At 45.5% G+C, this 14813-nt stretch overlaps 1 protein-coding gene and 1 long non-coding RNA gene across 3 annotated transcripts; both read left to right on the top strand.

Annotated features, from left to right (window-relative positions):
* Window positions 1–885: 885 nt before the first annotated feature.
* LOC137911338 (TBC1 domain family member 14-like) lies at window positions 886–4534 on the top strand. Of its 2 annotated transcripts, none has more exons than XM_068755700.1 (10): window positions 886–984; window positions 1086–1203; window positions 2116–2222; window positions 2312–2398; window positions 2490–2578; window positions 2721–2792; window positions 2912–3040; window positions 3156–3265; window positions 4117–4375; window positions 4461–4534. In XM_068755700.1, the coding sequence occupies exons 1-10, from the start codon at window positions 960–962 to the stop codon at window positions 4515–4517; spliced, it is 1053 nt and encodes a 350-aa protein (XP_068611801.1). In that variant the 5' UTR covers window positions 886–959; the 3' UTR covers window positions 4518–4534. The 2 variants fall into 2 exon arrangements, with proteins under 2 accessions (XP_068611801.1, XP_068611800.1); XM_068755699.1 differs by having other exon boundaries at window positions 2312–2395.
* A 5345-nt stretch (window positions 4535–9879) lies between these two features.
* Window positions 9880–12708, top strand: LOC137911623 (uncharacterized). Its single transcript, XR_011106124.1, has 6 exons — window positions 9880–9923; window positions 10070–10187; window positions 10424–10492; window positions 11556–11791; window positions 12298–12412; window positions 12573–12708. It is a non-coding gene; the product is annotated as an uncharacterized lncRNA (long non-coding RNA).
* The last annotated feature ends 2105 nt before the right edge of the window (window positions 12709–14813 follow it).

Below are 14813 nucleotides of genomic sequence, written 5' to 3' on the forward strand. Positions count from 1 at the left end.
TTGTTCCGGTTTTTGCAGTGGAGAACAGATGGTGACAGGAAGGAACGTTTAGTGCCCCCCCCCCCTCCCCCCTACATTATGTTAGACAAAGAGACGACCTGTATGCACTTCACTTCACTTTATTGATTTGTCCCTCGGAGGGCAATTCGATTTGCAGCAGTCATACATACATTGTATAAGACATTCAAGGGACATATAAGACATACTGGACACATTCAAGAGACATATAAGACATACTGGACACATTCAAGGGACAAATTAGACATACGAGTTGAGCAGCATTGTTGTACAGGTCTACATGATATAAAAACAGTGCAAACAGCTTCTAAAGTATAAATGTCAATGTGCTATCCAGTCTGCTCACACCATGATCAGGTGCCTTTTCCTGCATCACTGTCTCCCCCTAGTGGTAGAAATAACCCAAATGTGCTGTTTAGTTTTCAGTGTCCAGAGTTCGTTCTCTATTCACCTTGACTCATAATGTAGATAAAACTCATTCAGATACTTCAAAGGAGAGACTTGCTCTTTGAAATGATAACGGGCTGTGAAATCACCTAAAACATGTCTGCTTATCATATTTATGTGGAGCTTTTGACCGCATCTCAGGATCCATGGCGGAGTTCCAGAGCTGTCAGAAATCTTGAAAGCTCCTGAGAAGCCAGACAGACGGTTTTCATTTTCGATCCACTAGAGGGAGGCGCATTTACTCCTTTTTCTGGAACTCGCGTTCATGATCCATGTCGGCACAGGCGTTGTTTAAAATGGTTTCTCCTTTGCCGTGGTTCAGTGTGTTTCAAACTGTTGCCCCTTCCGTCTTCTCCTCCCCAGCCCGGCGCAGTGCGAATGATAAAAGTAGCCGTAAACTAATTTCGTGTTGCATCGTTCGTTTACGCGCAAACAGAAATCTTCCTGCTAAACCGGCCGAGGAGGCGCAGAAACACCGACAGCAATACGAGGAGATGGTGGCCCAGGCCAAGAAGAGAGGTGAGGCCGAGGCCTTCTCAGCATCGGCTGCACGCATTTGCCTCAGCCAATCGGCTGTTGCTCATTTTCCCCGCACCTCTTTTTCCTGCTCCCTTACGCAGAATTGAAGGAGGCCCAGAAGAGGAGGAAGCAGCTGGAGGACCGATGCAAGCTGGAGGAGAGCATCGGCACGGCGGCCCAGACCTGGAACCAGGAGATCTTACCGAACTGGAACACGACGTGAGCACGTCGTGGCTGTTTCATCGTGGTTTAAAGTTACAACGCTCTCAGCCGAGTGTTGCATCGTTTCCGTTTTGAGCAACGTAGAACGCTGGTCACGTCTATCCGTGTATACAAGAGGGAAGTGATGAAAAATACACAAGGGCTGATCAAAACTGCTCAAACTGTCATTATTTAGAGTGATTAAATGAAAGACGTCTAATTCTGTCTTTCCTGCCTGCGTGACTTGATGTTTTCCTCCTCCAAAACACAGATGATTATAAAACGATTTGGACCGATGAGCATTTCACTTCACTTGGCGAGCGTGCCAGAAGGAATTAAAGACGACGGTGCAGAAGTTGTCAGACAGGAAGTGCAATTGTGATCCGTCAGTCGCGTAACTAGGAAGAGAACCTGTAGCTGGAAACCAGTTCATGAATTAAAGATCAAAGCCTTCTTAAGAGAAAACGTGCAAAGCATTGAAGAAAGACACTGAATATATTTCCAAAACGGTCTCATCCGATGTTTTAGTTTTCTTTAGCAATAATTTCTCTCTAAATTGGTTATAAATTCATGAAACGCTCTCAGCTTCAGTAACAACAACCGGTTCTACGAGCAGAATGAGCTCCTCTTCCTCCTCTTCCTCCTGGCATGTTGACTGATGCTCTTCTTCTTCTTCACGACGGCACACGAGTCGTGCTGCTCGTAAAGATTCAATCTAGGTAGAATTCTCTCCAACCATGAAGGCCAAAGGAGAATTTGCGTAAAATAAACTGCAGCACAGGGAGGAAGGGGGGGGGGGGGGGGGACAACATTAAGAGGAATGGATTCAGGAAGGCTTTTCAATTCAGAAAGACATTCATTTCCTGTCCCCTTCTGGCTCCGAGTGAATCTGACTTGACCTCTGACCTGCTGGACTTGTGTTTCCTGCAGTTGTACGTCTCGGCGGGCCAGAGACCTCTGGTGGCAGGGCATCCCCCCCAGCGTCAGGGGCAGAGTGTGGAGCCTGGCTGTGGGCAACGAGCTCAACATCACGCAAGGTAAACGGGGGGGGGGGGGGGGGGGCATCTGAAAACATCACACTTTATGAAGAAGTAGAAAGAAACGATATTGCATCATCTCCCTGCAGAGCTTTATAACATCTGCCTGGCCCGAGCCAAAGAGAAGTGGAACGCCGCGCCGCCGCCGCCGGCCCCCGAACCCAACTCTGAAGGTAGCGAAGTCTACGGAGTCTCGGCATCGCGTTCGCTCTGACCCCTGAGCCCGAGGTCGGCCGCGCAGTTTAGCGTTTGCGTCCGTGTTTCCAGACGCCGACTCGTCGGATCGGGAGTCCAGCCTGGAGCAGATCAAGCTGGACATCTCCAGGACGTTCCCCCACCTCTGCATCTTCCAGCAGGTCAGTGAACGGCGGCTCGTCTTCACCGGAGCAGAGCTTCGTATCCGTTGCCCCGGTAACGCCAGGAAGAAAGAGTGACGCTCACTCATGTCATTCTGCCCACTTTAAGTCCAGCGCAGACGTATCTCTTGTTTGTCATCAGGGCGGGCCTTATCACGACGTGCTGCACAGCATTCTGGGAGCGTACACGTGCTACCGGCCGGACGTCGGCTACGTGAGTCGCAGCCCCGCATCCTGCGGCGATGCTTCTCCTCCCGTAACTCTGGAAAACGCTCTGTCGTGTGCGTGCGTGTGTGTGCGTGTGTGTGCGTGCGTGTGCGTGTGCGTGTTCAGGTGCAGGGCATGTCGTTCATCGCAGCAGTGCTGGTCCTGAACCTGGACACAGCCGACGCCTTCATAGCTTTCGCCAACCTGCTCAACAAACCCTGCCAGATGGCCTTCTTCAGAGTCGACCACAGCCTTGTGAGTGCACGCGCACACACACACACGCGCACACACACACACACACGCACACGCACGCACGCACAAAACAGAATAATACACGTATCGTTAATAACGGCGCTCCTTCCGTCCACAGATGCTGACTTACTTTTCAGCGTTTGAAGTTTTCTTTGAAGAAAATCTACCAAAGCTTTTTGCACATTTCAAGAAAAACAACTTGACCCCTGATATTTATTTAATCGACTGGTGAGTCTCCGGACCTTTCCTCCCTTTCTGCTCTTCTGATTATAAACACTTACTGCTTTTTTCTTTTGCGAACCGAACTCTGCGTCGCGTTTAAAGGCGATTACTAGATGATTATAAAACGATTTGGAGCGATGAGCATTTCACTTCACTTGGCGAGCGTACCAGAAGGAATTAAAGACGACGGTGCAGAAGTTGTCAGACAGGAAGTACAATTGTGATCCGTCAGTCGCGTAACTAGGAAGAGAACCTGTAGCTGGAAACCAGTTCATGAATTAAAGATCAAAGCCTTCTTAAGAGAAAACGTGCAAAGCATTGAAGAAAGACACTCAATATATTTCCAAAAAGGTTTCATCCGATGTTTTAGTTTTCTTTAGCAATAATTTCTCTCTAAATTGGTTATAAATTCATGAAACGCTCTCAGCTTCAGTAACAACAACCGGTTCTACGAGCAGAATGAGCTCCTCTTCCTCCTCTTCCTCCTGGCATGTTGAGTGATGCTCTTCTTCTTCTTCACGACGGCACACGAGTCGTGCTGCTCGTAAAGATTCAATCTAGGTAGAATTCTCTCCAACCATGAAGGCCGAAGGAGAATTTGCGTAAAAAAAAACTGCAGCACAGGGAGGAAGGGGCGGTGCTCTGCATCAGAGGCTCCGCCCACCAGCGATTGATAGCTGGGGTTCCTTATTATTGCTTCCGCCTTCCTCCCTCGGTTGGATTATTTGTTTGTGAGCAGGTTTACGTCAGGATTATCCAACAAACGGTCGTTCCGTTTTAATCCGGGAACATTTTCTTCCAGCCTTGTGACCGTTTTTTTTTTTTCTTTGCGGTTTTCCTCCCCCGCCGGTCTTCAGGATCTTCACTCTGTACAGCAAGTCGCTGCCGTTGGACCTGGCGTGTCGGGTGTGGGACGTGTTCTGCCGGGACGGCGAGGAGTTCTTGTTCCGCACGGCGGTGGGCCTGCTGCGTCTCTTCCAGGACGTTCTCACCTGCATGGACTTCATCCACATGGCCCAGTTCCTCACCCGCCTGCCTGAACTCGTCCCCGCCGAGCAGCTCTTCCACCACATCGCCGCGGTTCACATGAGCAGCCGCAACAGGAAGTGGGTGCAGGTAAGCTGGCGCAGCTTCGTATTTCTGTTCAATGTTCTTCGTTGACCTTTTTTTCTTTTTTTAACCGTTCCTCCATCCTGCTCAGGTCCTGCAGGCCTTGCAGAAGGAGCCGGAGAGAGGGAGCCCCGTGCTGAAGCGCTGAGCAGACACAAGAGGGGGAGAGGGAGAGGGAGGGGGGGGGGGGGGGGACTCATCGCAGCCCGGATCTGGTTCTAACAAATCCTGTTCTCCAGGGCTGTGACATTCCGAAAACTGGATCTGGGGACCGCTACATTTCTGCTTGTCCGTGTTTTGAGTTCTGATGTTTTGGTGTGAGCGTGACGTCTTTTAGTTTTCGTATTTATTTGTGGAAACGCACCAGAAGGACGACGGGACTCGGAGGGAGGGTCGTTGCTACGCCGGGTCCGAACGACCGGCGTAGCTAAACACGACCCGAACCCAAGAGGCTGTAGGAGGAGCGATGAGTCGGAGTCTTCCGGTTCCGCAGCTTTGATTTCTTCTTTCTTTGTCTGACGTGACCGTGAATCGATTACTTGTCGGACCAGCAGCATTGCAATCGACACGGCCGTCAATAATCACGTGAATCGATGCTAATAGGAATGTGCTGAAGGAAAATTTGTGACGGCGCTTTAGTCTGAAGGCTTTGACAATCGGCTCCAGGCTCCGCCTTCGAGAGGCCGTAGCTTCTGTCCCGTGTGTGTGTGTGTGTGTGTGTGTGTGTTTGTTTTTGTCGCGACACTTTTCACCTTGTCACGTTTTTAATCTTTGTTCTGGACTCGAGACCAGCTGGTGATGCGGTTTGTGTTTCATGTGCGAGTGTGACTCAGTAAGTTACGAGTTAATTGTTACAGTAAAAGCTGGCCTACCTTTAAATCGACCCCCCCCCCCCCCTTACTAGCACCTCCTGCCTCCAACACAAACAGACTAAATATGAAGTAGTATGTTGTGTGATATGCTGGATACGTGTCTTTTTTTTTCTCTCGAGACCCCTGCACTGTAGAGGAGATGGCAGACGGTTATCATGCGGCTGTATCTCACTTGAAATGTATATAAACGAGAGTTTTATTCAAATAAAGCTGTAGATATTCAACCAGGACTAGATCTGTTTGTTTGTCACGTTTATTTTCTGCTCAATATTTAACATCCCACAACTTTTTAATGGGGGAGGAATATGTACTATTTCAGAGAGGAACTCGAGAGCTGCAGGCATCTCGGCCGATTTCCAGCAGGACACGAATGCTGTGGGACATGAATGTTTACCAATGAATAAATGTCCCCAGCATTTGCTATTTCCTGCGTCCACTCACTTCACCGGTTCAGGCCAGTAGAAAATAGCAGACGCCATCTTGCATCTCTGGGTTAACCACAGCTGCGTTTCCTCTGCCGTCGATGCTCAACGCAGTCACGAGGCCGAAACGCAGCTTCCTTTCTCAGCCACATCCTCGATGCATTTTTGTTCCCTCGATTTCTACTAACGATAATGAGCCGCCACGCTTCGTTTGTGTAAATACGATGCTTTATTTGTCACGTGCATTTATACGCGGTGCAACACGGTGAACTTGGAACCTGCCATCATACATGGAGAGTTCCTTCTAAGGGATGCAACCTAATCAGGAATGTGTGTTGCCGGCATTATTTTCCAGACTGACTTCATGTTTGCTGCAGTTTCTAACTGTAGTCGTATCTGGTGCCCTGAGAAAGCCGTCGTGAGCAGATGCAGCGTTGGTTTTGTGGCTAAATGCTTAACTTAGAAACCACAAACCCAAAGGCAGGACGATAAAGACTGTCAAATCTCTGTGTTATTCCACTTCAGACTGAAAACCATCTCTCTGACTTGTCTTTAAACATGCACTGGATGAAGCTGGTGCTCCTGGTCGTCGCGTGGATCGTCGTCTTATACCAAGATCCTTTCTCGCTCAGGACGAGAGGTTTGTTTTACACGTTCGTTACTCTTAAAGAAAATCCTTCTCATGTTAACCCTCTTCTTTTTCTTTTTTTTAGTATCTGTGCAGAAGAGAACAGCTGACGGCTCTGGTAAAGACGTGCCGATGGGAGAGTTTTGTATTCTGCCTCCGTCTGACGTGAAGAGACCAACGACAACGAGACATTTCGTCAACGTCTCCAGTCGAACCAGGGCAACATCTGAGGGTACGACTGTCTCCGCTGTGCAGCTTCTCTCCTGTTAACAAAGGTCCAAAAAATGTCTTTTCTAATTCCTAACAGCACAAAGATCTTAGCGTGGTTGTGTCCTTTCCTCCCGCAGACCCGTCTGATGACGGGCGTCGTGGGTGTATCTGTCCTGGAAGTCATTCGTACACAGACCAAAGCTTAATGGTGGATTTAATCATGGATGAGTTGTTTATAAACCCCCCAAGTAACTCCTGTCACAGGACAGAGATCATGTGAGTAAACCGTCCCCTTCCTGACGGGTCATTCTTCTGCAACGTTCAACTCCTGCAGCAGACATTTCCTCTCCCTCAGTTTGACAAGAAGAGACTCGAAACGATGCTTGAGTCCAGGTTCACTTCTCGAGAGAGTGATCCTGCAAAAATTGGCCGCAAAAAACACAAGACTTCAGACGACGCAGGACGGCGTTCATATCGCCAACCACAGCCAGGACGAAGAAAGACGCTGTCGCCCCGGCAACTCCTCTGATTGTCGTATTCATGTAACCAGTAACTACAACTGATCTGACAGGACATGGGTTACATACTGGCAAATGATTAATAAACATTACACAAAGCAAACGGTCGTTGCCATTTAATTTCGGTTTGTTCCGCAGGTTTGATCAGAACACGGGGAAACAAGAAGGTTCTGTAAGATCTGATTGGGTTCGTAAAGCGAAGCGGGCCCATTAAGCAGCTGTTAATGCCCATTATGTAAGGACCAGCTATCATTTCACCTCATTAACAAGAACACACAGATTTCAACAAATCTTCAATTAATTAAAACACAAATATTTTATTTTTATTGTAATATGCTTCATATACCGTTCATCGTCTCTCCAGATAAAATAATAGCCGTATTACTTTCTCAGATTTCGCACTTTTTTGTGCATAATGGTTAAAAGATTTTTAAAAAAACACTTGAATTTCCTTTGAACGTCGACCAACTGACGTTGCATCATAAGTTATCAGGTTCTGCATTTCCTTTCTGCTTTGCAGCTAATTGATCCTATCATGAGCATCGTGTGAAGAGCTGCATGTCCTCTAAACACATTCACTCAGACTGAAAGCTGGCGGGTAGGGTCTGATCCAGATCCAGATCCAGACCCAGACCCAGACCCAGATCCAGGATGGACCTCTTCATCCTCAGTAAACTGCTGCTGTTGGCTCTTCTGCTCCGACCCACCGAAGAGGGTGAGACACAGAACACAAAAACGTTGGCTAGAAATGGGCATTGATCTTTAATTCTTTTTTCTTCTTGCTCATTCTGATCTATAAAATGGACAAGTCAATAATTTACTGTTTTATTAATGAGGATTATGCTGAAATCCACACCTGAAACAGACAACACGGTAAATCAGTGTTTACTGGTGTCATTTAAACAAAAAAAGGCCAAATCTCATTAAAGAAGAAACGTGTCTCAAACGCGTTCTCAAATTCAATTTGACGACGTAGTTCAGTCTGAACTCTTTTTAACCCTAACCTCTCATCTTCTATCGCCCCTTGCTTTTCGACTTACCCCTCAAAACTAAGTAAAGAGTGCAAGAGGTTGAAACCTTTATCTAGGAAATGCTAAATGATATTTGTCCTATACGTATTGGTAAATGAATTCGGGTTCCACAGCGGATTCATAACGGATTTATTTTTTCTACTGGAAATCGGATTCGGATTTGGTTTTCTCAGACGAATCTGACCTCATTTACAGGACGGAACAAAATAAGAGGTGAAAATAACGTGTAATAAAATACATGTTTATTGTCAAATACTGCATGAGAATAGAGAATGTTTTATAAAGTGTGCATTACAGCGATCCAATTCCCTTTTCATCTGCATCTTGGTTATCCAGATTCCTTCTTCTAATCCGGGTCCCGTGTCGTGCTGGTTACACCCCGGACAAGCCGCCGGTTCACCGCAGGGCCACACATAGACAGAGAAAGAAAAGAAACCCTGACCCTAACCCTTTTCTTCACAGAGGGGCGGAGGCAGTCACCAGCCCAACCAGCCAGCTCTACTCGCTTTGGCGAGTTCTGTCTGAGCGTGACGGACGACTCTCATTGGACCAGCTCTGAGCCTTTCGACCAACCAACTCATCCAACCCCGCAGCCAACAGCAGAAGAAGCGACAGAGACAATCACTGAAACTCCAGGCTTTGGGAGTGGAGGTGGAAACACACACACACACACACACACAGCTGCCTTTTTAAAGTATTTTTATTTTGCTGCTCATCTTTTGACAGCTTTCATGAAAATCATACATTTTGAGTTTTAAGATCTCTAACACTGCATTTACGTTTTGGATTGTTTACATCTACGTTGTGTGACGTTATTATTAGTATTTTTTTTTTTATCTCACTCAAGAATCCATTTGTGCGTGCCAAGACGAGGAGATGCATCACCTCCATCAGATCTACGGGGTCGTACGGTCTTTCACGACGTTGTATCCCGATGAACATTGCAGCATGGCTCGATCGATGTGAGTGTTTGCGTCCTGTTGTGCGAGTGTTGACCAGTGCTCGGTTACATCTGGTCAAAGACGGCAAAAATAAAGCTAAATGTCTACGATGAATCTGATCTGGCGCTAACCCTCATCCTTTAGTGCGCTTCTGAAGAATGGCAGCGCCATTTGCGTCGTCACGCCCAGCCTGTTAAACTTCTACGACAACATCCAGCGGTAAGTCCGATTCGTTCAGAACCAAATCATACCAGCCAAAATTGAATAATCTGATGTCAGCAGATGTCATTGGTAAGTGGATGTATTAATAACCTTTTCTTGTTAGTGGGCAAGAACCCCCCAGCAGCCCTGAGCCATCGGTTGTCACGACTCCCACTCCCGCTGATTCGACCACGAAGCCACACACAGAATTGTTGGGTCTTAACCCTGGCATTGCAGGTAACCTTTTCCTGTAAAAAGAAACAGATTCGATGCAGCATGATGATAAAAAAAAATACCATGACAACCACAACATGATATTATGTGGTTTCCCAGGAAGTTATATTTGCGAATCCTGCACCGTCACGGCGGACTGGGACGAGCTTTACCAAAAGACTGTGCTGCTCATTACAGCGAAGATGCATCCACTTCATTGTCCTCTTCTGTTTCAGTAGGGACCATGAATTTCTCATACAAGCATTGACTGTAATTGTGTACAAACCATTTCAATCTTAAACTCTGCACAAACGAATTGAATCCGCTGTTAACCGAGATCGTGAACAGATAGTCAAACAATACACGAGAAAATAAAGGAATCATTTTTATATTTGTCCATTTGGCCCACAGCTTGAGGACTGATGATGGTGATGAATACTGCTTTGACTCAAATCAACCACAGTTTCAGAGAAAGCTGACGATGATGAGAAGCGTGCTTCCGTCGATACCAAACGCCTGTATGTGAAGCTTTTATTCCTCTCAATTAGAATCATATTTATTTCATCAAAAACATTTCTTGAAATCTTTTTTTTTTTGCTGACGCCTGACAATCAGACCAATCGATCGCTCATCGTATCATATCTGTCATTTATCTCCTTCCCAGTCCAGAATGGTGAATGCCGCTGCTCAAGCATGGCGTGGAAAGATGAAAACGAACTCTCCCCGGCCAAAAGCGCAAAGATTTGGCTTCCTAGTACAAGATGCCGCAACGCAGAGTACATGTAAGTCAGCCTAAGCCAAGCCCGGGCCCATAGCGGTGACATTTAACCTGCAGGCTACCTGGAAATGGATATGAACATGAGAGTCATCACGAGTTTAAGTATAACGAAGTGAACTCTGGATTTTGCATAATCTCTCTGAGAACCACCAAACTATTTTGTCCAGTTCACAATTTGCGTGTAATTGTGAGGTGCTACATAAAGTGTAGCCTGAATTGATCCTAACCCTTGCTTCCCAGTGAGACACTGGTGGATGGCCGGGAGGCGTGCACGACTGGAAGCAGCCCCTCTGACTTTCTTGAACAGTTGTAAGTTAATATCTGTGAGACATGAAGGATTGTCCTGTAGGTTATCGTTTATCGTACGCAGCGAGAAATCATGGTTCACACAACTATGGTTGCAGAGTATCTTGGTAAATACTTAAATAATTCCAACTCTTTTCAATTCTGTTACTTCAGTCCAACCGATTTGGTAGATTTTTTGGTCTCTGCCTCTGAACCAGTGGTTTCAGCTTTCCACCATGTTCAAGATGTGCTGACGATAACACGGAGAAGCCGACAGGAGCACTTCTCCGTGTTTGTGACTGATCAAATCAGCAGGAAATCAAATTATTTTGATTATTTCTAACCCACTTGTCTCCTTTTCCTGTCCTGCCTGCACATGAATCGAGCTCATACAGCTGCAGGAAAGGCCCAATTTTTTTTTTTGCAATCATTTGAAACCCGCCCCCCCCCCCCCCCCCCCCCCAAAAAAAAGTTTTTGCATCCTTTAATCTTTCTTTTTACCTCAATTTAGTGTTAAAACTGGGACAAGGAGACTGAAAGATTTTTGTCAGGATGTTTTGGACAATAAGATGCATTATGGGAATTTTATTATCCTATGAATTCTTTTTTTTTTAGCTTGCTGCAGATTAACGGTTAGCTCCTTTTCGGATGAGATGTAGCGAATCACAAAGTTATAAAATGTAAATTCGAAATGTGCAAAGCAGCACGATGAAAGAGTTTTTGAATGAACACACTGCTGTTTTCGATGGGAGCATTTTATTTCAATATGGACTAAAACGTGTTTGACAAAGACTGACTATTTACGCCATTAGGCATCATGAGAAGCAAAGTGGAATCTATCTGATCTCAAAAATAAAACTCATGAATAAGAATGCCAGTTAAGATGATCAGATGTTAGTTGCTTCCCCTCAAGATGCCGATTGATGAGTTTAACATGTAGCATCAGTGATGATTTCCTGTAAATTTACGCAGATTATAGATTGTTGATAAATGTGACCAAACCTTCTAAGAGATGCAAGTAAGGCTGTGGAGGAGCATCAATTGCTGCCTCTGCCAGTAATTAACCATTTTAATTTATTATACACAGGACAAGAACATTTTTAGGTGATGCGTATGGTGAGAGCGGTGCTGATGGCGAGAATGGCCATCGTGGTGAGAATGGCCATCGTGGTGAGAATAGTCATCGTGGTGAGAATAGTCATCGTGGTGAGAAAGTTTCTTATGGTGGAAGTGGTCTGCCTGTTGCGGAAGGTCTGCTTGAGCAACCCTCTATCGTGGGAGAACCCAACTCCCAAACGCTTCCGGAACATGAGTATGTTGTTGGTGAGTTTCAGTCAAGATGTGTCTATATGATATCGCATCATCATCATTCACAAAATGTATTATCTCTGTCTTTATATATATAATAATAATAACAATGCATTGGATTTAAATGGCGCTTTTCTTACAGAAACTCAAATCTCTTTTTTTATACTTGTACAACGTGTACAACCGCCAATCTCTTGATCATAGGAGATAGAAGTATATATATACACACACATGTTTTACTGTACATTGGTACTTTCATCATATTTTGCCGATAATACAACTTTTATTTTTCTACTTTAGTGCTGTAGTTTTTTTTTTTTTTACTATGTGCATCCAAATATTTCTTCCACCACAACACATAAACATTAAAGATTGATTTATGGAGTCCAGATGAACTGGAAAAAGTCAAATAACACCACTGTAAAAACTGCCACCTGCATAGGCTGAAACTGCATACTGTAAGTCATATGCTAAAATCAAAACGTGCTATTTGTTCATTTTTCTTATTTATGGATTCACAGAGGGAAATGTTTGTGATGAATGCTCCCGCTTTTATTTCTGGAGCTTAAATGAGCTGAAGGACATTGAAACAACGGAAGTCTCAATATTTTCAATGGACTGCCCCATCAGGATTCAGTAAGTGTACAACAACTTTGGCACCATCTCCTTTTTTTCTCAATAACCCTGCACTGCCGACTTATATATATATTTTCTTTTGAAAGTAGGCAGTGATAAAACAGCAGATACACAAAATCAGCCTTCCAAAATTTTTGACAACTTGTCTTATGGTTCACAGCATCTTCCGGAAAAATGATCATATGCTCTGCGTGGACTCATCGCAGCCGATATTCAGAGACGTGCTGCAGAGGCTGGAAATGCATGCAATCCCACTTATTCCGCTTGTGTAGCTACACAAAGTATCTCTTCTACTATACAGCAATAAATATTACGATTATCATCTTCCACGGACTTGAGGTGGTGCGAAATTCTTTCATTTCTTTTATTTTTCACATATTTCATATGCTAAATGTTCATCCATCCAATCGAGTGCTTTGATAATTCACTTCAAAAATAATTATCAAATCGGAACTCATCCAATTCTGCCAATTCACGGATGGACGTGCAGCTCAGTGACTGACCGATGTTCCATGGAGAGCCCCTCCAGCCCGGGACCGAAGCTGGCCCACACACACCATCTGACCCACTGCCTGGACACGGTTTCCCCAGTCCTGTAAACTCCCGTGTGCCCCCCCCCCTCTCCCTCCATCCATCCTCCTTTGGGACCTGTACAATCTGCAAACCTCGAGTTCTGACAGCAGAGCAGCAGAAGATCTTCTTTGAAATGCCTCTGGGTGATCGATTGGCACTGCTGCAGCGAGAGAGGGATCTACGGGACATGGAGAAAGCCAAGCGCCCCCAAGGATAGGCTGTTTCTCCCTGCAGCCACACAGATGTATCCGGAGAGGAAAAAGAAAGGCCAACATTCTGGCCAAGATTTAAGCCTGACGCGTTTCAGTAGGTGATTACTGAACTACGCAAACTATGCAGGATTCACTTGATGGTTTATTTAGCTGTTTTGGGGTTGGTAAGTAAAAGTGAATCAGAGTTGATGTGTATTTGTAACTGATTTTTAATCTGTAAATGGGGTTTTAATGTTAAAATTAAATAGTTGTTTACCCTCGGCAGATATTTTTACAGCAGTAAGGTATCGATATATTTTTAGAACTATGCAATTGCAATTGCAGCTGTAATATTTATAATTTAATGAAGTATGTAGTAGTAAATGCAGTTATTTAGCAGCATGTTAAGGACTAGGTACATTTTATTTACATTACATTAAATTTGAGGGCAACCATAATGCTGATGTGGCCCCTCGGACAAAATGAGTTTGACACTCCTGCTATAGATGATAAACATCGTCAAGGTATGCGGAGGAGGATGATTCCCATATCTGATAGTACTTTATTCATCAGTCTTTGAAATTTGGCAGGAGCACCATGGAGTCCCCCAAAAGGCATCTTTGTGAACTGCCACAGTCCGTGAGGTGTCCTGAATGCGCTGAGCGGGTTTTGCGTGATCAGTGAGGGGGACTTGCCAGTAACCCTTTACTGTCCAACACGCAAGTATTCACTGCCATCCATCGTCTCTGGGATCCGGTACATCCTCTGGCAGATAGGGGTGTCATGTTGTACCAGCTCCTCTTGTCTTGCCAAAGCCAACCTTTGACTGCAATCTGCTTTGTGATCTAGTCCACCACGCAGACAGGTTTGGACTAACTCAGGCAATGCAGGAATATCTTGACTGTATTTTCTCTCTTTTTTCCCCGTCAAAGATTAATTGCACACAGGAGCACAAAAACCACAAAGGAGAAAAAAAAAACCAAAAGGATGACCTGCATATTTTCATCCAATTAAATACTTTTTTCATGAGTTTGGAATATTTTTTTCCAATGACAGTTTTAGGGAGGCTAAGCCTCCCCTAGCCTTTTAAGTGTGGCATTGGTGGGGTCTTCGTAAAGAGAATAGAGAAGCCCAGAAGCTCTTGAACCTGGATTTCTTTTTTTGGCTCTGTTTGCAGGACTGGGACTCCAGCTTTTTTTGTGCCTCCCTGCTCACATCAATCTGCTGCTGCATCCTCTCCCGCTGCTCAGCAACCGCTATTTTGAAGGCCTCCTGCCTCTGGATGAGCGTTTCCCTTAAACGCTCCTCCATCCTGGAGGCCTCCAGCAGCCGGTGCTCCTCGAGACAGCTGAGGTGCTGAGCTCGGCTTGTTTCCAGAGCTTTTTTGGTATCACTCAGCTCGTCCAATACCTTCCTGTGATTTTCTACTCCAAGGTTGGCCTTGACGAGCTGCTGCTCCTTGGTCTCAAGGAGGTTGTTAAGCTGGATCACCTCCTCCTTTTGCTTGTGCAGGCTCTGGTGAAAAGAAGCATTCTGCTCCTCCCTCTGGATGAGCATTTCCGCCAAACGCTCTTCCATCTTAGAGACCTCCTCCTGTTGATGCTGGTTGGCCTCGTTCAGCAGCCGGTTTTTCTGGA

This window comes from Brachionichthys hirsutus, chromosome 23 (genome assembly GCF_040956055.1).
Source record: "Brachionichthys hirsutus isolate HB-005 chromosome 23, CSIRO-AGI_Bhir_v1, whole genome shotgun sequence".
NCBI classification, from domain to species: Eukaryota; Metazoa; Chordata; class Actinopteri; order Lophiiformes; family Brachionichthyidae; genus Brachionichthys; species Brachionichthys hirsutus.